The sequence below is a fragment of the Pelecanus crispus genome, chromosome 3 (genome assembly GCF_030463565.1).
Source record: "Pelecanus crispus isolate bPelCri1 chromosome 3, bPelCri1.pri, whole genome shotgun sequence".
In the NCBI taxonomy this organism is placed as follows: domain Eukaryota; kingdom Metazoa; phylum Chordata; class Aves; order Pelecaniformes; family Pelecanidae; genus Pelecanus; species Pelecanus crispus.
Window position 1 is genome coordinate 126699635 of NC_134645.1, and position 24670 is coordinate 126724304.

The following is a 24670-nucleotide window of genomic DNA, read 5'->3' on the forward strand; positions in this document are numbered from 1 at the left end:
AGCAGTTAAAGTGAGTCAGTAGAAAACCTATGGTTTTTTCCCTCCTGGGGCAAGCTCCTATGTGAAATAGGAAACTTAGAGCTACACGAGGAAGGCTAGAACAGTACGCAGTATGCTAACAAGCAGAATAAAAAATACATACAGGAAACAGATGCATGAATAATGGATTTTTTATTGGAAGTGTTAAACTGTTTTACGATACAGTAACTTGAGTTTATTTTGTCTTTGTGCTCATCTTTAAAATATTCTCTTTTAGGGTGTGCTTTTCAGTATGTTAAGTGGCAGGTCTTATATTTATTTGTAGAAGAGAGCATGTTTATGTAAGGAAACGTGCTCTTAGATTTAAGCTTTATTAACTTAAAAACAAAAACACCTGAGAGCAGAAGATAGACCTCCTTAGTCTGTTGCCCATAAGACTTTAAAAGCCAGTTTGAAATACATGTATACAATAGAAATGAAAAGCTATTGTATATAATGTGAGCAAAAATTAATGTTGTCGATAACAGTAGTTTCTTGTGGGGGTTCTGCGGTGGAGGAGGTAAATGTTTTCTGCATTTTGTGGGTGTCTGCTGTCTCTGGATGAAAATCTGTGGTTAATTCCTAAGTCTGGCACAATTTACAAGGAAAAACGCTTTGAAATAGCGCACAGTTTACTAATTTATTTTTGAGCTCACTTATCAGAATAAATGTTGTATTTATTCCTTCTAGACAAATTAACTTCCTTATATTTAAAATAACAGTTGAATATTTCCATGTTGCCGTTTCTTAACTGGTTGTATAAAACTCGGATTCTCTCAGTGCCGAAGTTAAGACCTTAAAATGCTTCAGGTTTTACCATCTTAAACTCACTATTTATCTTGAGGCTGCCTTAATTAAAATATTATATACTCTAGGGTATATTAAACATGGCAATTTATTGTAATTCTTATTAATGGAGTGTATTTAATGAGTTTTCAGAACCAAGTCCATCACCTACAACACCCAGTGTTGATTTTTATTAGGTATGCGGAGTCGAACATACGCATGGTGTAATTTTTCAGCGGTACCCAGCACTGACAACTGCCCTGGGCTCCTGCAGTAGCCAAGCAGGAGAGATGCGGGTGCTCAGCACCTCTGCAGCCTGGCCAGCACGGCGTAATTCCTCCCTTCCCTCTCTGCTTGAATTTCCACCGGACCGTGCTGGATCGGTGCATAGAACAACGCCAAATTTTGCTTGCATTTTCAGGTTCTTGTGTCAGCTTGGAGTTTTAGGAAGTATTTCTTCTTAGTTGCTATTAATGCTACCCGTTGATGGGCGTGTGCCGCAAGGTGTGACACGTCCTTAACCACAGTTCCCGTCTGGCTTCTGGGTGCTCTTTGGAACTGGCTGCACTGCACAGTGAGCATCTCTTGCAGGAATTATTTACTGCTTTATTTTTCCCTTTATACTTAAATGGATACAGTATTAGATGTTCGTTATTTACTTAAGACTGCTCTGAGCTTCTTGTTATTCATAAAAGGCACAACCGCGTTCTGAAAAGCAGTCAGGAAAAATAAAGGTATAAGGTGCAATTTTAAGATTAATATTAGCCTGACCATGACCAAGAAATCACACTGCTTGAGAGGAATTTCAGTATTATTGTTATGCTCTTAATGTGGGGTGGCAGAGCCTTTAAATATTTCTGGTAGAGTAGTTAATACAGCATGGAAGTTTGATATTTGTACAGTTTGTAAAGGAATTTGAGGTGTTACCCTATTTTGACTTCAGTTTTCAAGTATGCACTGGTGCATCATTAATCATAGGAAATGCAAAAATAAATAATATAGTCCCTTTGGATTTTTCATGTGAATACTTACCTTTTCCTTTTTTTGTATATACAGTTGAGGTATTTAGGTAACCCCTAACCTTTTGCTTCAACAAGGAGGTACAGTATAAAAATATTACCACAGTCTTCATATGAGCAGTTCTCTCTAAGAAAACCTCTAGATGAGTATTTATTGAAAAAAAGCAAAGTTGCAATACAGAATGACTTAGCTTGGCCTGAATATTATATTTTAGACCACCAGTGAATAAAATTAAAAGCACATGGATTCTGAATAACTAGAAAAGGTTGTAATTGATTAGCACTGCATGAAAGTATTGAAGTGGAGTAAGTTTTGATTTGTGAATGGTTCTATTCAATAGAGATTAATCCTGTATGTTTGATAAAATCTTAGTGCCCCTAATGAGTTAGGCTTTTTTTTTTTCTCTCCTCAGTTTATTTAACCATCGGATATTTCTGTGTTCTTGTAACAAACTGCAACATTTCGATCTTACCTAATTTTACATCGGTGTAGTCGATTTAAACAATATTGGCTATTAATAGTTTATTTGAGACAGATAATTAAACAGATCGGTGCCTTTTGCTGCTGAAGAATCCTGTAAGTGGTGTAGTGCAATTCTACGTGGTTTAGGGGTTCATATACCGCAAGCTTTAGTGAGAAGCTTGCAGCTTTCTTAATGCACGTGAGAATAGTCATTCTTGCATAGCTTTCAGTATTATTTTTTTAAACTCCTAGTATTTTGAATTCTATTTTATGCAAAGGGTTGTGATTCCTGAGATTTTGCGTAGCATTCACGATAATATGAATATGTTAAACGCAGCTAGAACACATGGAAAATTTCCATTTTATACACATGAAGAATCAAAAAGGATCTGTTTCTCTCTTATCAATATCTTAATTAAAATAAAAAACTAAGATTCCTTACCAGATAGTAAAGCAGCTGAGAATTGAAATCTACAACAGGTTTGTTTTTCTGAAGAATAAATGAGAAGATACTGAGGAGTATTTTAATAGTAGCAGAGTAAATTTTTTATTGTTAACTTGAAAACTTTCATTTAGATTTACCCTGTCTGTCTATTGGGATCAGGTTCCAGAAGTTACATGTGAAATAAGTGATTATCAGCCAAATTTAGATCTCATTTACTTTCTTTGGTGAAATCCTCCTATAAAGGTGCACAGAATGCATTTGAAATTGCCTTTTTTTTTTTTTTTCTTGTTTTTTAAATTGTAACTGTTGTGGGAGGCATTTCATTCTCTAAAATACTTTGTGTAAACAATGTTTACCAAATTTTCTAATAAATATGCTGGGGTTTTTTTTTGGCATAGTGTTTATTTTCAACATTTTTTTTCTTCAAACAATATGGATGTGAATATAATATCCTTTGCTGGTTGAAATGAATGCATTTATAAGTAAAAGCTTAAGAAGGTTTACATAGGCATAATGCAGTCAAAACTTGCTTATAACTAGGATAAGGTAGAAATACTCTGGATATAAAACATAGTATCTAGTTAATTCAAATCTACTAAATTGTAGAGGAATACATATGTTCGCATTAATTAGGCAAGGATCCTTACTCCTCACTACTCTTGTTTTTCCCTTTCATATGAAGTAAAAAACACACAGACAAAAGTGAAATAAGAATTTTTAGAAGTATGGTTAATAGCGTAGATTAGCCACCATGCAAGTTAATCATCCTAGCGCTGTTTTCCTTCCCTATTATTACTTGTCATTATGTTTCATCAGTTAATTCTTGAAGAGACACATAATTAAATTCAACAGTCCTAAGGGAATAAAGTGAGATGAGAGTAGAAGGAGATACAGACAGCACAGAAAAGAAGAACAGATCGTGCTTTTTGATGTACTGCTGCACCATTGGTAGGAAACGGCAAATTCATGAGTAACTTGGGTCTTCTGGCTTTTGTTCTTTTTAAAATATGCTCTGTCTCCATTTTATAAAGGCGGGGGGTTTTTAGTTTTGTTTTTACCTGAAGATATATTGCTTACATATTGATAGAGTTGATGCGATTTTGTGGTTCCTTGCATCCATTGTTTGCGTCCAACGTGAAATTTGTGTACCCAACCCTATTTAGTGAAGTTTGGGGAGAAGTATTATTCGTGTTAGAGTACTTCTCACTCGCTTCAGGAATGATCAAAAGTAGATGAATTAAGCAGTCAGCACTCTGTGTTTTGATAATTTTAGCCAACTAAATTTCTTCTAATCTCTTTTGGAAGTAAAAGCAAAAGAAAGTCCCTATACATGTAAACTGTATTTCCTGTTGTAAACACTGGGATAATGTGGTCTGGCTACGCTTCTGCTGTGCTTCATTAAGACAGCAGTTCAGTAGAAAAGCTGCTTACCAGTTCTGCGTTAGCATTTCAGCTCAGCATTCGGTGTGTTATAGCTACATGACCAACCACAGGTTATGTTGTCTCTTCTGGTATCTATAGATCATAAATTAAATTGGTCTCTCTCCTGGAAGAAGCTATTCTTCATTTCTTTTCCTACACACGGTCTTAAAGCTTATTCATGTGCTTAACTGGGAACCAGTCAAAGCGTGTGAAGTAGGAGGGGTAAAAGGAACTCAAGTCATCAGTTCATTACAATACAAGCTTAATCGGGATGTATATACTGAAAATGGTTCTAGCATTGTTGTTTTTCTTAGAAGGGGGGCAGGGGAGGAAAAGAAATAGGTTTAGCTACGGTCCCAGCATAGTTTCAACATGATGGACACCATTAAGAAAATCTTGTAAGTTTTTTTCAGAATTTTTTTTCTTGATCTTTCAGAATTTTCAGTTAGTTTTCCTGATGTGTCTCAGTAAAAGATGCTTCGAAAAAAATTTTGAATGTACTTCTTACTGCTTGTCAGGGATGACTAGAATACAGCATTTTCCAACATGCTTTAAAATATAGCTTTATTTTACTTGCAGATAAATCACTTAGTCATGTTCAGTTTTATTTAATATTTTGTGAGTGAGGTGCTCTGTACTGATTTTAAGACTCTATCTGAGAGGAAGAAGCTTTTCAAAGTATGCAATGATAGAGGTGCAATTTTATAGTGTATTTATGATTTTTATGGGCATGTATGTATGCAGTGCATATAAATAATTACCTCAGTATACATATATGATTTCTTAAAGGAATCTGTGTTTACAGCTCAGAATATTGAAATAAATATTTGGCAGTGCTCTTCTACAGAGTCTTTTAAATCCCACTTTCAATTAAGGCTTAAATTCAGCATGTTAAATCATTTATTTTTTTATTTCATAGCTTAATATTTTTACGCATGAATGTTTTGCCTTGTTCATAATAAGTGTAATGAGAAGAATTTGCTTTTACAAATGAATATATTATCAAACACGCTTTGCTGTGAAATGAGGGCAAAAAAAGACTAGGGAACTGCAGATTTACACTGCTAACTTCATCTGATCTATATGCTTAAAAAGAAGATGTCTGGAACAATGATAGGGCAGTTGGGGGTAGGATAGGCTGTTATATGCCACACGCTACTCATTTTCATCAGGTTTTGAGAATAAGCAGTCTTAAATCGTGTAATTTAAGTCTCTTACAACACCTTTCGTTAACCAGTCATGGTGGATACATCTAAAAGTGGTCCGCTTTACACCAGAGTTCTTAATAAGCTATTCTGTGCTGTTGCTGATTAACTCACTAAAGACTTTCTCTTTTTCCCTAAGATAATATTAACCATCTATGCTAGATCCCGTCAGAGTCTTCCAAATTTATGTAGCTACACCTCGACCCAGGTGACAGCTGAGCACACCTGCTGTCAAACACTGAGGACTAAGCCACCGCCTTCATTTTGCTCAGCTTGTCAGCTAACAAATTTGTTCATAAATCTGCAGAAGTTATTTATGGTGACTTCCCCCCCCCCACACCAGGTATGCTATTTTAACACCCTAACATCCCATTCAGCCAGTTTTTCCTTAGACAACTGTAACCAGCATTGTTAAATGTAAGAAAACTCCCGACGATGGAAAACAGAAGGTCAAATATTGCAGTACTTACCCCAAAAGAAGTTTTGCTGACATGGTGTCACTGAACTGAACAGGCTGTTTGATGCCATAGTCCCTCTCGGTTCACGCAGAGCTTTCACCTTCTGGTGTAAATACTTCTTGGATCCTCAAACTGAAAACACAAACCATAGCCAAACCTTGTTTTAGTTTTACAGTGTTCCTGGATTGCATAGACTCTATACGTGGCTTTTTCCCTGTCAAAAAATTGTGTAGCACTGCTAACATGTGAAAAGCAAGGAAACAAAACAAAAAAAAAGAGAATGAGCAAATATTTGAAGGACCTACTATTACTGCATAGACTGTGGTTAGAGAGCACTTACTGACTCTGTTGGTCTCAGTGGCTGGTAGTGACCTGCGGAGATTAACCATTTAAAAACCAGAGACTTCTTTGCTGTCCTCCTGGAGAAAGTTTGCACCGCACTTGTGGTTCTGTGGTTGTTTGTGAGGCGAATGAAGCATTCACACAATCCAAAAAAGCAAAAGCTTTAAAACTCCTTTTTTTTGCAAGCACTGTTACTGGAGCGAGCGAGTCATGTGGCTGTGACATCAGAGGACTCCAAGTAGGACTGCCTACACTGTGGCTTTTTCTTTCTCTCGCCCTTTTTTTTTCCTTTTTCTTTTTTTTTTTTTCCTTTTTTTTTTTTTTTTATATATATATTTTGACAAAAGGCCCGTGGTAAGGCCCTTCCTGGCATCCAGAAGGATATAGCTTTTTAATTTTTGTGACTCATGAGGATTTGGAGAGAGTACAAAATGCTGTAAGAGCCCAAACTTCTGTACAGTTAAAGCATATGGACAGCAGAACTTTATTTGTACTCTCAGTTCAGGTTCCCCCCACTCTTCTTCCCCCCCCTCCTTTTTTTTTTTCTTTTTTTTTTTTCCCCCCCTTCCTCCCCTTCCCTCTCCCTACTTCATTATTGTGTCTGTGGAAAAGTGAGCAAAATTGGCACAAGTGGCTGTGTGAAATTCTGAACAACAGTGATGATTTACAATAATTTACATCTTTGGATTGTATCACGATCTTGGGTCTGCTTCATATTTGCTGGGTGGCTGGATTCCTTCTGTTTTACTTTTTCTCCTTGTCTTCCTATACTTGTGAATCTGTAACTCATTGTAAGAAACTTTACCTTTCCTAAGGTCTAGTAGCAGACTGCTTGTTGGGGTTGTGTTTTTTACTGTAATTGGCTGTCACAGAAGTGTTAGTCTGGGGATTCCTTTGCAAATCTTAAATCATGTCTGCCTTGCTTTACATGCCTTCAAAATACTTGGCAGTTTTATGTAATGCAAATTAAGGGCAATTATGTTTCTCTTCTATTTGGGGCAAAATATGTCATTTGGATATCATAACTAGTTGTGTACTGCAGTCTAAGTGATGCTTTTGAATACCAGTATTGCTAGGATTTAATGTAGATGTTGCCTAACAGAATGAACTGTGAGAGTCGGGAGGTTTTGATTGCGCTTACATTAATTGCTTATTATAGTTTCAGTGTTTAAGAGAAATAGAACGGTCTTAGGCTTTTTGGGAGACTATAAATAACTTTATTCACCGGTTAACGTTAACACTTGGTTTTAAAATGAAACATAAATTTGATGCATATGTAAGATTTAAATATTTAATATCATATGTGTGCATGTGTGTATAATATTTTTTATATACTTAACATATTGTAACTTTGACTTTGATTGTGTAATATAAGCCTTTACTGTACCAGTACGGAGTGGGTTAACAAAAGCAGTATTTTTTTGTTTATAATAGAGGCTTTGAAATAAATTGCAAAATGCTGTGTGTAGTGAGGAATAATGTGCACAGACAGTGCGTATTAGTAGCCTTGATTTGCTCACTCAGATTCAGAACAAAATTGGAAACATCTTTGAGAAAGTATCTTATTTTTTGCCTCCTTGGACATTACGTCTAGAACTTTTCTTGTTAGCCTGATTGTATCACAGATGCACTGTATTTTCTAGTTTCAGCTGAGCGATTTCTAAGTTTTTTTTCTCATTTATATTTTTTGGGAGCAGAAGAATTGTGTAAAACACTTTCTAGATATTGTTCAGTTTTTATTTGTAAAATAAAATACATCTCTTTGAAGCTGCCATCCCTCCTTTTTTATTTTCCTCTTTGTCCTCAGTTTTCCCAGTAAGAAATTGGCCGGGAATGATGTGAGATGAATAGCTGGAGGCGTGGGTGGAGAGCAGGTTCTCTGTTTTGCGGGGATGGAGAGAAATTGGGAAACGAGATTTCAGTAAAAATTACAGATTGTATGTTTTGATTTTCATCTTACGTTTATCAAAGCAACGTAAAACCCTGTTCATAAAAACTACTTTCATAATATTTATTGTAAGGTAAATGGCATTGTTCTTAATTCAGTACTTTGAAAGTTGCTAGATATTACCTATAAATTGTAGAATTTATGGAATATTAACTTAAAATGAAAAAGGAGTATTCTGCAAATCATCTATCTCATATAAAAGTAAGGGTGATATTTAATTCTCCTAATGATGGATTGCTTTTATTTCTTCATATTTTTACAGTATGGTTAAGAACATCAATGGAAAATAGTTCAGGGTATAAAAATGATGAAAAGAATGGTAATCTTCTCATATAAACAAAATATGTTAGTGTCCATTACAGTTTTAATCAACTTTTGATACAGTAAAAACTTTTGGAGGTTGCTGCCTCTGTTATTTGTGGAACTCTTAATTGTAAGCACAATGTTTCTTCAACTACAGCTATGCATTGAAGATATTTATCAACTTTTATTTGATGGTAGGTAGATTCAGTATTTTTATATAATAGATAACTCATGTCTTGATCTTAAATACTTGCTTTCATTCATATGAATGCAGTTGTTTGATTTTTTTTTTTTTTTTTAAAACTCCAGAATTTATTCTTAGTCACATCTTTAAAATTAGAATATTGAACTTCCTACAGAAGTCTGAATTTTAAAATTTATTGCATTGAAATAGTGTGCTCAGGCCTTCTCTGGAATGGCTTTTTAATGCTTTCACTTCTGTACACAAAGTTATTCTTGAACGTTGTTACTGTGTTTTGATATGATAACTTTTTAAGTTGTTTTTTTTACTGTACATACTTTTTCACTTGTGCTGTCAAGATCGAGACCACTGCAGTGAAGTCTTCATCTAGCAAGGCAAAATCCATTAAAAGCAGAAAAGCAAATAGTTTAACTGAGTAATCTAGATGTAGTTTGCAGAAACTGCCACTGAAAAAAAAGCTAGTTTTTTTAGTATAGAGACATTGTAATGCTAAACTTTATGCAGACCTAATACCTGTGAAACCGATGGCTTTTTTCAGTCTAGTTTTACTTCTAATGAAGCAGATGTATGAATCCTCAAAATCCACTGTATACACCAGCGTCTTGATTGCAGACTTACGCTTGACAGTCTTTTGTTTAAAAGGTAGATCTACAAAAATCAAAGTTAACTTGCGTGTTCCACAGGGGATGCTTTAAGTCACAATTACACTTACAAAGCAAGTATTATGCTAAGGAATTTCTCTGGTAAACTATGAGCTTGATCTTTGATGACAAATGAAATCTTACTTAAAGTCAATTGTAATGCAACGCTAAAAGATAATTACATCTTTCACTTTTTTTGAAATGCGTTTTGAAACTTTTAAGCCATGCTTTATTTCCAAACATTTTGCCTTATGTCACTCAAAGTTCATACAGCATATAAACGGTATGATATCCTGCTGAAAGTTTATTTGTACTTAAAGGTTTGTTTCTATGCTACAACCGGAGAGATATAAATATTCTGCTTAAAGCAGTATGATGACAAACTTGTTAAATTGCACTTACTTAAAAGTTTTACAATGTACACCGTAACAAGATGCTGATTTTTATAATACAGAAAGTCCTAATGCAGTTTCCTCAGATGCAGGTATTAATTGTAGGTGTTATTAACGTATCTGTTTCCACTAGAGCAACTTTTTTTTTTTAAGGAGTAAAACCTCTCTCCTTGGCTCTGTTTTTCATAATTTAGAAGTAATTATAATTTTTAGAGGCATAGTACTGTGTTTTCTGATGGTTCTTAGCTAATATATGTAACGTACCGTATGATTTAAAATATTCACACTTTTTATGGAACTTTTGTTGCTAGACTTGGGTATCTTGTAGCCTTCTAATTTCCAACATCTCTGCAACAGCTTCAGGTATGCTGAAATCACATAAATACCAATCTGTTAAAGCAAAATCTAAAACTGCCTGTTAATTAAAAAAATTGTAGCAAGAAGGTTATTTTAGCAGTCCTTCATTTAAAAATGCTACTTACTGGTGTCTGCAAGGAGTAGCATTGCACATCTGCGTGTTACTGCTGCCTTTTTATGGTGACTTTCTGTTCTCTGCCTTACAACCTTTGTCCCCATAAGACATGGTTTGAAGTAGACGATGCCTGGCACCACCATGCATATAGAGGGGGGAAAAATACCGCTACCTTTCCAGTGTAAACAAATGTTGTATGTTTGCTGTACAATGGAATCAGACCACTGAAGATCAAATTAAACCTTAAACTGAGCTGTTATTTAAATTAAAAGGATGGTCATCTGTTAATCAGTGAGTACATCATACAGTAGCAAGTAGTACTAAATTGCATTTGCATTCGTCTCGAGTTGCCAGCTCTCTCACTTCTTCATAGAATAGAAAAGAGATTCTCCGGTGAAATAATCTAAGCCCTGATCAGGCTTTGAATCAGCGGCTACATCTTAATGGTCAAATGTGTCTCATCTTGATTATTCTCGCTGCTGTTCTTGCTGCAGACATTTTTTTCTGACAAGTGTTACTTTTCTTGTGTTCCTCAAACACAGATCTTGTAGCCTGTACAGTAGTTGAGAAAGCCCTTTTGATTAGATGCACGCATTCTAAACAGTCAATATATGGTGTTTAACATCATCCTAACCTTCCAGCTATTTTCTCCTGTCTGTTTTTTTTTCTTTTTTCTTTTTTTTTTAAGTGAACTTGCAGAAAATATGGGAAACTTGTCTCATATAACAGCTGAGGATGTGGCTAGGTTAAGGCAGGAAACTGCTACCCACAATGCAATGTTACATACACTACCACTTAATAAAATTTATTTCAAACATGCTACTGACAAAACCAAAGAAAAATAATATCCTAACTATGCTAGTTAGTACACTAAATATATCTAGGGAAAAGTGAAAGTAATCTCTCTAGAGCCTTTCTTGCTCCTAGGATACAATGCTACCAGCAGTTAAACCAGAGCAGATCTCAGTAGTTAAAAGCAGTGACCTATTTTTAGAAAATGTTCACATTGCTCTGGCAATTAATGATTATATGCTTTTTAATAACAGTCAAAGTTATTTTATATAGACAGAATTCAGATAAGCGCTCTCCTTAGATTTTTCTGGTCGTCAGAATATCCTCTTGTGTAGTTTTCAAACTGGCAGCTTTTCTTGTTTCATCCCGTTTTCACTGAATCTTACCTTTACCGTAGCCAAGCAGCCTTTTACCTCTCCTTCCCACTTAATCTATTTGTAGGTTGGTGTGAAAATATTTTCCATGTCTCATGTGGGAAAGGAACTGAGAAGAGGAAAGTTCATCTTCCTAGTTTATATGAAGATTTAAGGGTTCTAGCTGTTTTATTTGATTGCCTGCAATTTGAAGAGTGTGATAATTTGTGAGAGGTAAATAAATTTAGTTAACTTCTAAGGTAAATTTAATAGTCTTGAATCTTCAGTGAGTATTTCAAGTATCAGAGAGAGATATGTATGAAGTCACTGATGCTGCTCTGCCATAAACGTCCTGAAAGTCTTGTTCTAGATATATTTTTGTTTCTGTTTGTTTTTAAATGCACGTATATTAAGGGTGATCTTCTTACAGAACATTTTTTGAAGCATTTGCCTCTATAGTTAGAGAACACTTATCAAGAACAGCTGCTGTAGTGCTGTGGATCCTATCCATGGACTCATGGTGGTCTGCTGAACAACGTTCTTCAAGTTTGACAGGTGAGACAGAGACTCTCCAGTGCCACTGCTTTTGGATGAATCTAGCTGTGGTTGGAGAAAGTGCATCTTGCCAAAATATATGGGTAAGACCACACACAGTCTTTAAAATAGTTATTGTAAGCTTATTTTTAGGCAATATATGTCTTGACAGTTCTTTTATTTGCATGCCAGTTTCACTGCTGCTTATAGATTTTTCATTTATTTTAGTAATGGCAATTGCAGATTTAGATCTATGTTTGTAAAGCTTTTGCACAACATTTACACTGGAAAAATACAGACTCGCTACTTTCAAACCTCAGTCAAGATTAGAGAACAGATTTTAAAAAATACTAAAGCAGAGTATTCACGCTTTTCAGATTTGGTGTCACTGTTTTCATATTAAACCCCATTTTCAGGGGCATAGTTCAGCAATAAAAATTTGCTTCTGGTTTTAAAATTATACCAGTTTCAGTAGCTTCTGTGCTTGTATAAGTCTGCAGCAGTGTAGATTTAAGACATGAAATTAGTTCAGTAAGTAATAAAAACGAAATATTTTTTTTTAAAATGCGTAGCTATTAAATACTGAATTTAGAATCTGTATTTGATTTATGTTATAACTCCTGGACAGTATTTTTCATGTGTGTTTTAATGTTAGAATATTCTTTGCATTCTAAGTGCCTGCTTCAACAATTGGCTCCATAACGTGTATTTAAAATATTGTATGTTTAACTGACAGTATAGAAGGGGGTTGTACCCTGTAGAATTTCTGAGTAAACAATACCCATTCGGTAACTTTCAGAACAGATGTTTTTTAAATACCCCAAGAGAAATTAAATATAATACTGAAATGGAATATCATAAACCATTCACTGGGTAGTGATGCTTTAAAGTTATGGATTCATAACAACATGGTTTTTCCCCTGTTTCTGTATTTTCCAGATTATCTTGCATAATTAATGCATGACTGTTTCTCAGCAAAACATGATTCATTTTTTATTACTTAACGTTGCATAGTACTGTTGTTTATAGCGGTGGACTTTACAGACAATTAAGGAAATAGTCACTGCCCGGAGGAGTATACAATTAAATATATGCAGCTAGCCATTTAATAAAAGTATGAAAAAGAGGGAGGGGAAAACCCCTGTATAATGAACTGTAATAAAAATGAGTGATTTGAAGAATTTCATGGAGAAGGGAGAGTAGTTGGTTTTAATTTTCTTATTTACTTTCTCCACATATTCCTGTATGAAGAGTGTTAGTTATTGTGTGCAATTGGCTGGTCTTATCTGCTTGGACTTGAGCACGATGCCTGATCATCACAGTTGCTTCTCTGTAGTTTTTGAAAAAAACCTCCAACCCCATAACATTTCCTTATGCAGTGAATGCAAGCTGAAATATTTCTGTGCTGTTTATGATGCTTACGTAAGTTTGAGATCCTCAGTCGTGTACATAGTATTTTTTAGAAAAAAAAAAAGTAGAATGAGGTAGTTTCATCCTTTCTCCCATTTATCTTTCCACATCCTTTTTTCTTTTTTTAAAGTATTTACTAAATACCTGGATCCCCTTCTTTTCCACAGCTTGTCAACAGTCTAAGCTTTCCCTTGTAATTAAAAATGTATTGTGGTTTTTTTGTTGGAGAAGAGATCTGAAGATCCTTCATGAGAAGGAGAGTTGACAGGAGCATGAGAGGGGAATGGAAGGAATAAAATTGGAAGGAGGAGAGTTAGAAGGAAAATCTTGTTGTTTTTTAATGAGTTTCTGTTTTAACAATATGGCTCCTATTTTGTACAGAAGGAATACTGAAGTTGAGGAGAAATGAAGAGACTGAAACGGGATGAAGAACAAAAAAGCGTGCACCCCTTTTCATGGTGACAGCGTACATAGGAGAAAATTGCCCTCCAGTCTTCCCAGGCAATGTGAAACCCGGTTTGTTCTGAAATAGCCAGTTGAGATACTGGAAGCAGCCTGGCTGTGTTCAGTGTGGTGCTGAGCTTGTTTGGAGTAATTTGGGCTGTCTCTGCATAGCGCTTAAAATGGCCCACATAGGTATACCTAAAGAATAATAGAATAGAATCACACTCAGGTGAGGTTGGGAAGAGTGCAGGAGATGTTTATATTAAACTTCCAACACGCAATGTGTTCTGAGCTGGAGAGTTGGTTGGTTGATTTTTCACATCTACAGGAGAAAGCAGGCAGTATTTCTAGACAGTCCATTCACCGATGGTCAGATAAGCAGGTGTCAATTCTTTTTAAGTGGTTTTGTTTTTTTTTTTTTTTTTGGTCATGCTCTGTGTAACAGACTGCTTAATAACTGAGTGTTGGTAATGAAGAAAAAATATAAAAATGAATTACAATCATTCCTTCCACTCATACCTCCTCCTTCTCTGACCTTCCAACCCCAAAAGTGAGGAAGCAGGGCTGGTTTTTTAGAGAGACCCTGCGGTTTGTTTGCCAGAATCCAGACCTGGCACTTCTAAGATAAATAATGCAAGCTTTGAGGAAATGTTCTGTGTGGATAAGGCAGTGTATGCATTACTTATTTTTTAATACTTATATTTTTTATTACTCTAACCTTTTCTTTCTGTTCTGTTTAAATGGAAAAAGAATCGTTAGCTTTAAGAAGATACACCACTGCGTCTATCTGCTAGCTCCGTGAGGGAAGTGTCTAGTAGGCACCCAAACCGCTCGGCTCTGCGGAGTATTGACAGCTGGGTGAGCAGGGTGCTTGTAACTTGGAGACCCAGCCTATAATCCAAGTGAATTGTTGCGTTTCCATTCCAGGAGCAGACGCAGGGTCTGGGTCTGCCGCTTGGCTGTATGTACTGTGAGGGGTCAAAGGTGCTAAGCAGGATGAAATTTGGCATTTTGGCATGAAAAGATGACAGTGGACAGCCTAGAGACTACTGGGTATTGCCTACTGATTACAACCTGTGTGAGGACAGGCACAGGCAGTGAATGGGCACTTGGTACCCAAATCGCTTGTGGAAGCGTATGGCCAGATTCCTTGTTAGGGACTGGAACAGGAGTGTGTTGGAGCAGGAGCACTAAAAACCAGTTTTGTTGGAAAATTCGGCAGCATAGTCACAAATTAATGCAGGCTGAAAAATAAATAGCGTTCACTGATATTTTCTAAATCCTTTCCTGAGAGCATTCTGCTTCTGGAGTGCTGTTTTGCAGTTGTTCTGGGCCTGAAAAAGACTTTTGACTCAAGGCTATCGCTCTGTCCGAAAATTAGTTCAAGAATCAAACAAATCTCTGTTTCACATCCTTGCATATCAAAGAGCATGTTGATTGGTTAATATTGGCATGGAATAATAAAATTTCTTTGTACTTTATAAGCGTGGTATTTTAAAGAAAGCTGTGTTTTAGGGGTGTGGGATCTACATTATAGATTAACTCCTATAACAGTTACTTTGTACCGAAATCCATTACATGAGGTCCGGTATAACAGCCACATTCTCTGTGACATTCATCTCCTCTGGATTTCTTTGTAGCGATGCTGCCAGAGCAGGTCCTTGTAGCCAGGCTTAGCTGTGTATTTACGGAACCCATGGGGATGTATAGATCGGCGCTACCGGATCTTTTTTGTAAGATGAAGCGGTGCTCTGGACAGTTTGCTGCTTTGCCAAAAGTGCTGACGCTAAAGGAGGTGTGGCTTTTCGTGAGCCAGAGTTCATTCTCATGGCATGGGCTTTAAGGTTGGGGCCATCAGAAATATCTATATTCTCTGTAAAGTGTAAAATGAGCTAACCTTTATCTTTCCCATTTTGTCCCTTTACGTCTGTATAGATGGAGTATATCTTATTTTAGAAAGACACTTCAGTAACTGCTGGGATTTGGGAATAAGGCACAATATGCAGAATACGCAATTTTATTTTGCCATCTTTATCCTCCTCATTCTGTAAAATTTGTAATTGTACTTTCTTCAAAGACTTAAAATTATTTTTATTTTTTATGAAAATCTAAATGTTTTCTTGCTTTTTAAGTCCAGTTTTGCCCAGTGTGGGTTTGAAGCAGCCCTGCAGCGGAATGTTTATATTTCAGTTTCGGGAAAAATGATACCAGTCTGTTCAGAAATGGAGTATTTGCAGTAGTAAGTGGCATCTTTACAAGCTAAACATAATGATCAAAGAGTTGAAGAAATAACAAATTTAGTTGTCTTTTGGACAAAATTACAATGGAATAGCATTTGGTTTGTCATTTAGCTTCAGTATGATTTATTTTTCTTCTCTTTTAATTGAAGAACAAATCCAATTCATAACTGAATGCAATTCAGTCTTCTCATTTTCTGATGTGGGAAGAAAATATCTGTTTTATCTGTGTATAGGAGCGACAGTAATTCAAGCTTATTTTTCCTTTTGAATAACTGAAATAAACCAAACGAGTCAGACGTCCATTACATGACATTATTATGTCCAGACACATTTTTAGAATTAATGAATTTTACAGAACACTAATTCTTAGAGTGCTTTCCTTTCAACTCTCATTAGTAGCTATTCCTAGACTGAACATATGACAGATATACAGCTAAAATAGTAAAGATTTTCTACAAGATTGCCTATTAATTTAGAGGTGAAATCTGAAGAACTTCCAAATAGAACTATTCACAACTGATGGGTGGGTTTTTTGTTGTTTTGGGGGTCCTGTCCTCCCCCCCACCCCAATCTGTGGTCCTCTAGTAAAAAAGTAAGTTTAACTAAACTCTACACTGGAAGAATAAGTTGATGAAACTAGCACAGAAATGCTAGAATTAAGATTTCCAGTGATGATTAGTACAGCCCCCTTCTGTGTGGTACATTATAATACAGGGTTAATTGATTGCATCTTTTTTTTTTTTCATCCCTAGAACTCCTGACTCATTCTTTGCATGGAACGAATACTTCTCACTTCAGAGTTAGTTATTCAGTGATTTTCTTTTTATTGCTCGTTGCTCATTATATGGCTATCTGCCATCTTTCCTGCACAGTATTCAAACTCTGCTATGAAGAAGAATTACTAACTTTCATGTGCTCTTTTGTGGCACATCTCACACTATAAGGGTACGTAACAAATACTCATTTTTTTTCTTCACAGTACTCTTGGGAGAAATACGTTATTGTCTATATCAGACATATAGGTTGGTGGAGGTACAGAGAGAATAAAATAAAAAAAAAAATAAAAGACAACCCCCAAACTTCTCAGTCACTCTATAGTACACAACCAGAGTGTACTTTTTGTTAAAATGCTTAGCTTTACCTACATATCTTCATAAGTTTCAACCACTCATTTTTTCAATGATGGATATATGAACTTCTACAAATCAAATATCATGATTTAAAAAAGCAATGGATAATTACTGATCACTTCCTAAAAGAGGGCATGGTTAGATGTTGTTCTGATCTAGTATGATGTTTCTTTATTCTTGTACATAGATAAGCTTCATTGTATGTGTTTTCCAACACATACACACAAGAGCCAAGGAGGATCTCCATCCTTTGCTGGATGGGGGAGGAACATTGTCACTGAGGACAAGGAAAAGGCTGAGGTACTTAATGCCTTCTTTGCCTCTGTGTTTAATAGCCAGACCAGTCATCCCCAGGGTACTCAGCCGAGCCCAGAGAGTAGTGGTAAATGGAGTTAGGTCCAGTTGGCAGCCGGTCACAAGCGGTGTTCCTCAGGGCTCTGTTTTGGGGCCAGCCTTGTTTAATATCTTTATCAATGATCTGGATGAGGGGATTAGTGCACCCTCGGTAAGTTTGCAGATGACACCAAGTTGGGTGGGAGTGTCGATCTGCTGGAGGGTAGGATGGCCCTGCAGAGGGACCTGGACAGGCTGGACCGATGGGCCGAGGCCAACTGTATGAGGTTCAACAAGGCCAAGTGCCGGGTCCTGCACTTGGGTCACAACAACCCCATGCAATGCTACAGGATTGGGGAAGAGTGGCTGGAAACCTGCCTGGCTGAAAAGGACCTGGGGGTGTTGGTCGACAGCCGGCTGAACATGTGCCCAGGTGGCCAAGAAGGCCAACACCATCCTGGCTTGTGTCAGCAATAGTGTGGCCAGCAGGAGCAGGGAGGTGATTGTGCCCCTGTACTCAGCACTGGTGAGGCTGCACCTGGAATACTGTGTCCAGTTTTGGGCCCCTCAGTAGAAGAAAGACATTGAGGTGCTGGAGCGTGTTCAGAGAAGGGCAACAAGGCTGGAGAAGGGTCTGGAGCACAGGCCTTATGAGGAGCGGCTGAGGGAACTGGGGTTGTTTAGCCTGGAGAAGAGGAGTCTGAGGGGAGACCTTATTGCTCTCCACAACTGCCTGGAAGGAGGTTGTGGTGAGGTGGGTGTTGGTCTCTTCTCCCAAGTAGTTAGCGATAGAACAAGAGGAAATGGGCTCAAGCTGCGCCAGGGGAGGTTTAGATTGGATATTAAGAAAAATTTCTTCATGGAAAGAGTAGTCAAGCATTGGAAGAGGCTGCCCAGCGAGGTGGTGGAGTCACCATCCCTGGAAGTGTTAAAAAAATGGGAGATGTGGCACTTTGGGACATGGTTTAGTCCAGCCTACCCTTGATTGGTTTAGTGTGGACTTGGTAGTGTAGGTTAATGGTTGGACTGGATGATCTTAAAGGTCTTTTCCAACCTTAATGATTCTATGATTCCAAACATAAAATACACAGTTTGGAACTCCGCATGTCCACTTTTATGATCAAGAACATATGCAACTTTTTATAGGTTCCACTGGGTAGCTTCATGGAGACCAAATGGTTTCATCACAATACTGGAAGTAAAAGGTTGAGGCTACAAGTCTCTTTCACCGGAATACCAGAAACTTCCTGTGGCCTAAACTCCTGACACATTGGCCGTGTAGGTTGTTAGATAACTTGCAGGTGGCTCATGGGTAGGAGATGACAGTGTTCCCTGTGGTCCACCTCAGTGTAAAACAGGGCAAGGTGAGGTAAGCTGATGGGTCCTGAGATGATGTTTCCATCTCAACGGTTTGTATCTTGCTTAAAAAAATTTCAAGGATTTGATTATTTCGGCATCTTTCATGCCAACACTGACCTCTTGATGATCATTTGACATCTTTCACGCACAGGAGCTGTGTTAGAATTAAGCCACGTGCAGATCAAGAGCCAAAAAGATGTTTCACTGTATAGGACATTGATTTACAGTCAAGAGGCATGGAAGCTGGTGAAGCTGGTTGCAGTCAAGGGCAACGAAGCTGGTGAAGGATCCTAGAGCACAAGTCTTATGAGGAGCGGCTGAGGGAACTGGGGTTGTTTAGCCTAGAGGAGAGGAGTCTGAGGGGAGACCTTATCGCTCTCTACAACTACCTGAAAGGAGGGTGCAGTGAGGTGGGTGTTGGTCTCTTCTCCCATGTAGTTAACGATCGGACGAGAGGAAATGGCCTCAAGCTGTGTCAGGGGAGGTTTAGATTGGATATTAAGAAAAATTTCTTCACGGAAAGAGTAGTCAAGCATTGGAAGAGGCTGCCCAGAGAGGTGGTGGAGTCACCATCCCTGGAGGCGTTCAAAAAACGGGTAGATGTGGCACTTTGGGACATGGTTTAGTGGGCATGGTGGTGTTGGGGTGATGGTTGGACTGATGATCTTAGAGGTCCTTTCCAACGTTAATGATTCCTATTTTTTACTTTCATTAAAAAATAACCAAGCCACCAAGCCAGGAAACATGAAATTACTACTCTACCCTTAATTGGTTTGGTGGTGGACTTGGTAGTGTTAGGTTAATGGTTGGACTGGATGATCTTAAAGGTCTTTTCCAACCTAAATGATTCTATGATTCTGTTCTATGATTCATTTTACTACAGTATTAATTTTAGATGTTTGATTAACAAACTCAAAAGTTTTGGGTTTACTGAGAAGTAGGGCATTTAAAATACCTCTTAGGGACTCTGATGTAATTTTTTTTCATTTGCAAGTTACTAATCTGTGAAATTGGGGTGGGGAGGGGCTAAAGTATTGAGGCTAAAGAATTCTGTAAACAGCCCTTTCTATGAGACTGTGGAAAGAACATTAAAACATTGTATATAGCTTTTTTCTTTTTTGTATTTCTTTTGATGGCTGTATGGAAGTCTGTGCAGTGTAATAGTTCTTTTTCAGAATTCTCATATTTCTGTGGAAAGAAAGAGAACCAAGAAAATAAGGAGAAAAATGTTTCTTCTGTCTTCTGTATTGATGCTTTTCACTTTGTTAACAAACAGGGTATTTGTTAATGGAACTTGCTGTGTTTTATGTTTTCAGATATTAATTATCAGCTTGTTCTATCCTTCTTTATGCTTGTTTAGGAGGTAAACAAGTTAATGTTTGTTTTACAAGTCTGTAAGGGAAACAGACTGATTCTGGGTCCAAATTTGGGAGTTGGTAGTACCTGTTCCAAAATAAGTACTAGCCTTGCTGTTCAGAATACATGGTTGTGTTCAGCTCTTAACATGTCTGCAGTCATTAGTTCATTATTATACTATCTCTACTTTAGTTAAAGATGAAAAAAATATGAAAGTGTGCTGATAGAAACAGGTCTAATGTGGCATTATGAAATAAAGATCTTAATAGATGTCTAAACATAGGATCTTACAAGTTTCAGTCCAAGCTTTGACTGGTGGTTTTTGTTTTCTTAGCTTTGGGCTAGTCACTTGAACTTGGCATGCATCTGTCTTGGCTTGATTATTCCTTTAATTTACCATAAATCAGGATTGTTTATGTTGAAGTTATCGCAATTTTATGAAGGTGAAAGAGCTGTGAAAAAGCAGAGAGAATGCTGTAGTGGCAAATGGCTGTAGTGTAGGGCTTGAGAGGTGAGTTTAGCTATGGGGCTGAACCACAGACTTCTCTTTGAACCTTCAGGAACTTAGGTAAATTGTTCTGTCCTTCTGTTTGTCATCTGTAACATGGGAATGATAGTGTTCTTTTGCTTTTTTTTTTTTCTTAACTCTAGTATTAAGTTGTGTCATTTGAGGGATGTTCAGATACCAATGATGAAGGTCACAGGAGTACCAACATTAAGACTAAGTTTGTTGTGTTTAATAGAGTTTTTAGTCCCCTGTAACTCTGAGAAATAGAGAAGGCTGCCTGCTACCTTACCATAAAAGTGAAGATTTACACTACTTAAATAATTGAAGTGCTAAATAATATTATGATTTTTTTTTTACTTCATCCACCGGTCAGCATTGTAGAATATTTGTTTAGTACAGTATTAGCATCTTTCAATTGATTTAGCTCTCTTAATGGAATCTCCTACAAGTTTTCTGATGCCAGGTTTTCTGATGCATTCCTTCCCGCTATCAAAGTTAATATCCTGGGAACTGCTTGAGTTAGCTAAAGAAATTGCTAGTGACTGTGGTACTTTCATGTTTGTAGATTTATGTTGCTACTGAGCCTGTAACTCTAGGGATTTTTTTTAAATGTAAGGAGGGTGCAGAACATAAGCAGGTGTTATACTTAATCCTGTCTATTAAACATCATGGAGTCATCAGAGTACAGTCATTGCCTGTCCCTTGTGCTTTTCTCAGTATAACTTATTGCTTTGTTTTTTAAAAAAAAAAAATCAGGGCACTTACAAATCTTCTGTAAAACTAGACATTTCAACTGAGATCAACATTTTGTTGTTCAAAACAGGATAACAGCTGTGACTTTGTAAGCTACTGTTAGTGGTTTTTAGAAGCTAATTTGTCAGCTAGCTGGCACGCTGAGCTCATTTGCCGAAAGAAGTTGATGTCATCTCCCATATCGTTCTTTGTCAAAGCTCAGCGTCTCTTTTTCTTTAACCAGTGATTCTCAAATAGAACGTTACAGAACGGGGCTGTTTGCCAGTGGCATTAGTTTTCTGTTTGTGTAACTTCAATTTAGATCATTCATGGCTTAACACAAAATTCAGTCGTCATGTGAGAGCTGATTACCCTTTTTTTGTATCCTGTATTCATGATATGTAGCTCCTTTTTGTGTGCTTTGAATAAAAAAAATGTGAAGGGCAGAAATGTTTATTATTTTCAAGTATCGCTACTTAATTTATTCAAACAGTATTCAATGTAGTTTATTATTGCTTGTTCCACATAGAGCGCAAAATAAGGATTTATGTAATCACTATAGCTATTGATTAAAGATAAGATTTCTTGGAAGAATGAATGAATGTCTAAAATCAGTGATTATCAATTAAATGTCAGTACTGTACATTGTTTCAACACAAGATTATTTATAATTTCCATTGAACGTCCTGTCTAAAAAGGAACTGCAAAACTGCATGTTTTCAGGTTCTGTCTTATTGCTAAGAAGTAAGTAATTGGAACATTGGCATGGAATTTGGTGGAACCCTAATAGTTTTAGTCTTTTTAGTAAACTGCTTAGTGGCTTTTTAGTAGCTTCAGTGTCTCAGTAGCTTTAGAAAATGTTGTGGGATATAAAGAAGAGATCCTTTTACAAGATAACAGCTAAATAAAAGATGAGAAATTAAGGGTAGGAATAGTTTACTTTCACACTAGAGCAAAGTTACTTGCAAGATCTACCAAGGATCTTGGAGAAGTGAGAAAGCTTGCTAATGGCAAAGTTATTTAGAGTATTGAAATCAAATGCTGATTGTGGAGAGCCACCCAAGGATTTCACAGAATTGAGTGGGTAATAAAAACAGGTGAAACCCATTGCTGATAAACCCAAAGTCATGTGCGTGAACTGCGCTGTTTATTTTCATAGAAAAAGAATCTGAGATTCACAATGGATAGCTCTCAGAGCTTTGTAGTGAGGCTTAGTAGTTGTCAAGAATTGATTAGATTTTAAAGGAATCGAGAGTATATGAGGAAAACAGTGTTACTAGTAGTTCTGCTTTTGTGCTTACCCTGTTATAAAAACAATATTCTAGAATTAGAAAAGAATTGAATGAATTCCCTACAAGGAGAAACTAAATTGGCAGGGTGCTAAAGCCTGGAAAGAGACAACTGGGAGGGGAATGTGATAGAAATCTGGAATTATGAGCGATGTGGAGAAAGTGAATGGGAACAATTATTTTCCTTTTTTATAACAAAAACTGGGGGCACCTAATTAAATTGTCAGATGGCAGGCTTAAAATGAACACAAGGAAGTAGTTTATTAACAGTACATAATTAAATTGTTGAATTCATAAATTCATTGCCACAAGGTGCTGTAGACGCCAAAAATTATAGTAGCTGAAAAAGGAGTAAGAGAAGATCGTGGAGGTGAGGTTTATCTATAGCTATAAAACACAGTTGTCTCATCATAACCTTAGGCTAAACTTTAGGTCTGTTGGAGAGAAAACCAAGTAGGGGCTTTCCCTAAGAATTCAGTACCGGCCTTCATAGAGCGTACTCGGTCTCTGTACAGAGCCTTACTCTGAAGGTTTTGTGTATAGATAGATTGATAACAGTTATCTAGATTATAGTGCTGCATACTGTGTAACAGTGTATTACTATGGGGGGAAAAAAGTCACCAAATCTTCAAAGATTTGACGTTAGTGTATATATGACTGGTGTAAAATCAGGATGCAGAGACTTAAGATATGCTTATAAAGGTAAGTAGGCTGTACTTCTGTAGAAGTATTTTCAAAAGTATACAACCTCAGTAGTATTAATTTGATTTGTAATTTATTGGTCATCCAAATATTAATATTTCACTGTGAATTTTTAAAACAAGATATTTTCCAGTTTTCTTCTATCAGGGTAGTCAATCTGAGGTTTTTCATACACATACACCCCCCACCCCCCCATTTAAATGTCATCTTCATTTTGTCAACACTTTTAAGCCTGGTTCTTTGAATAATGATATTTTGTGCTCCCGTTGTTGATCTTCTTAATGATTTTGCCTGGTCTTCCTGGAAGAATTGGCCTATTGAAAGCTATATGACTACCTTCAATAGCTGTGTGTATCATAAAAGTGAGGCTTTGAATGGGAAAGGGATTACAACTTAAAGTCTGGAAAAAGCTGGTTTTAATAATCTGCACCTTAATCTTGTAGTCCTTTTCTGAAGGAAATAGCCCCATTGAAAGCTATATGAATACCCATGGTACTAAGACTACTAAAATTCTATTAATTTATCTAAAATTACTCACTTTTGGTAGACATTCACTTGTGTATTTACTATTATCCTACTTTGTTTCCTAAAAGTATGCTTTGTTGAAACCCTTTGGGCATAAATTTGGTTCCATTTCCTCCTTAGGTACGAACAAAATTAGGCCTTAATGTATGCTTAAAAATGAAAAAGCTCCAGTAAAGTTTCAAAATATAACATTTTAGTTGATAATTTATAATAACTCTTAACATGATAGACAGGTAAAATATACTGAAACTATAATGTGTGTATCTGTTATTAAACACTTATATAAGATTTTTTTTTTCAATTTAGAATCCAACATTTATCATCTTAGATTTCAACTACGCTTTTATATACGCCTGAGGGTGAACTTTATACATCTTTTTATAGATTAGAAACACAAAATGTTATCACACTGCCATCTGGACTGATTTATCCTTATATCGTCACAGATTTATGATGATTATATTCAAACACTTAATGTTTTCTTTTTCAAACATTTCAACACAGTAGACTAGTAAATCAAAACTTCCTTTTGAAAGATTGATTGGTGCAAATGTATCTAATCACATCCGAAGTATATTCAGAACTTTATTCAAAAGTGTTGATACCGTGTTTCTGGATTACAGAAGGACCACACATATTGTAAGTGGTTCTTTAATGGTTGCATAAAACTCAGGCCTGTTTTCCCTGAATCCTGATTATTTCCAGAGGTAGTAGGTAAAAAATTCTAACTTCCACTTCCTCTTTCTCATCCATTTAAGAGTTTTTGTGAGGTAGCAGTTTTGTAGCCTCACTGATTTTGGCATCACCATGTGATTTAAAAGCCTACACCTCTATCAGTGTGATAACA

The 24670-nt window shown here is 36.6% G+C and overlaps 1 protein-coding gene across 1 annotated transcript in view; it reads right to left on the reverse strand.

Annotated features, from left to right (window-relative positions):
• Positions 1-6295, reverse strand: part of RUNX2 (RUNX family transcription factor 2) — a 152682-nt gene extending 146387 nt beyond the window's left edge. The window contains exons 1-2 of the mRNA XM_075708010.1: positions 6122-6295; positions 5829-5948 (exon numbers count right to left, since the gene is read on the reverse strand). Coding sequence (XP_075564125.1) covers positions 5829-5886 — 58 coding nt within the window. The 5' untranslated portion in view covers positions 5887-5948; positions 6122-6295. The remainder of the gene's footprint in view (positions 1-5828; positions 5949-6121) is intronic.
• Positions 6296-24670: the final 18375 nt, after the last annotated feature.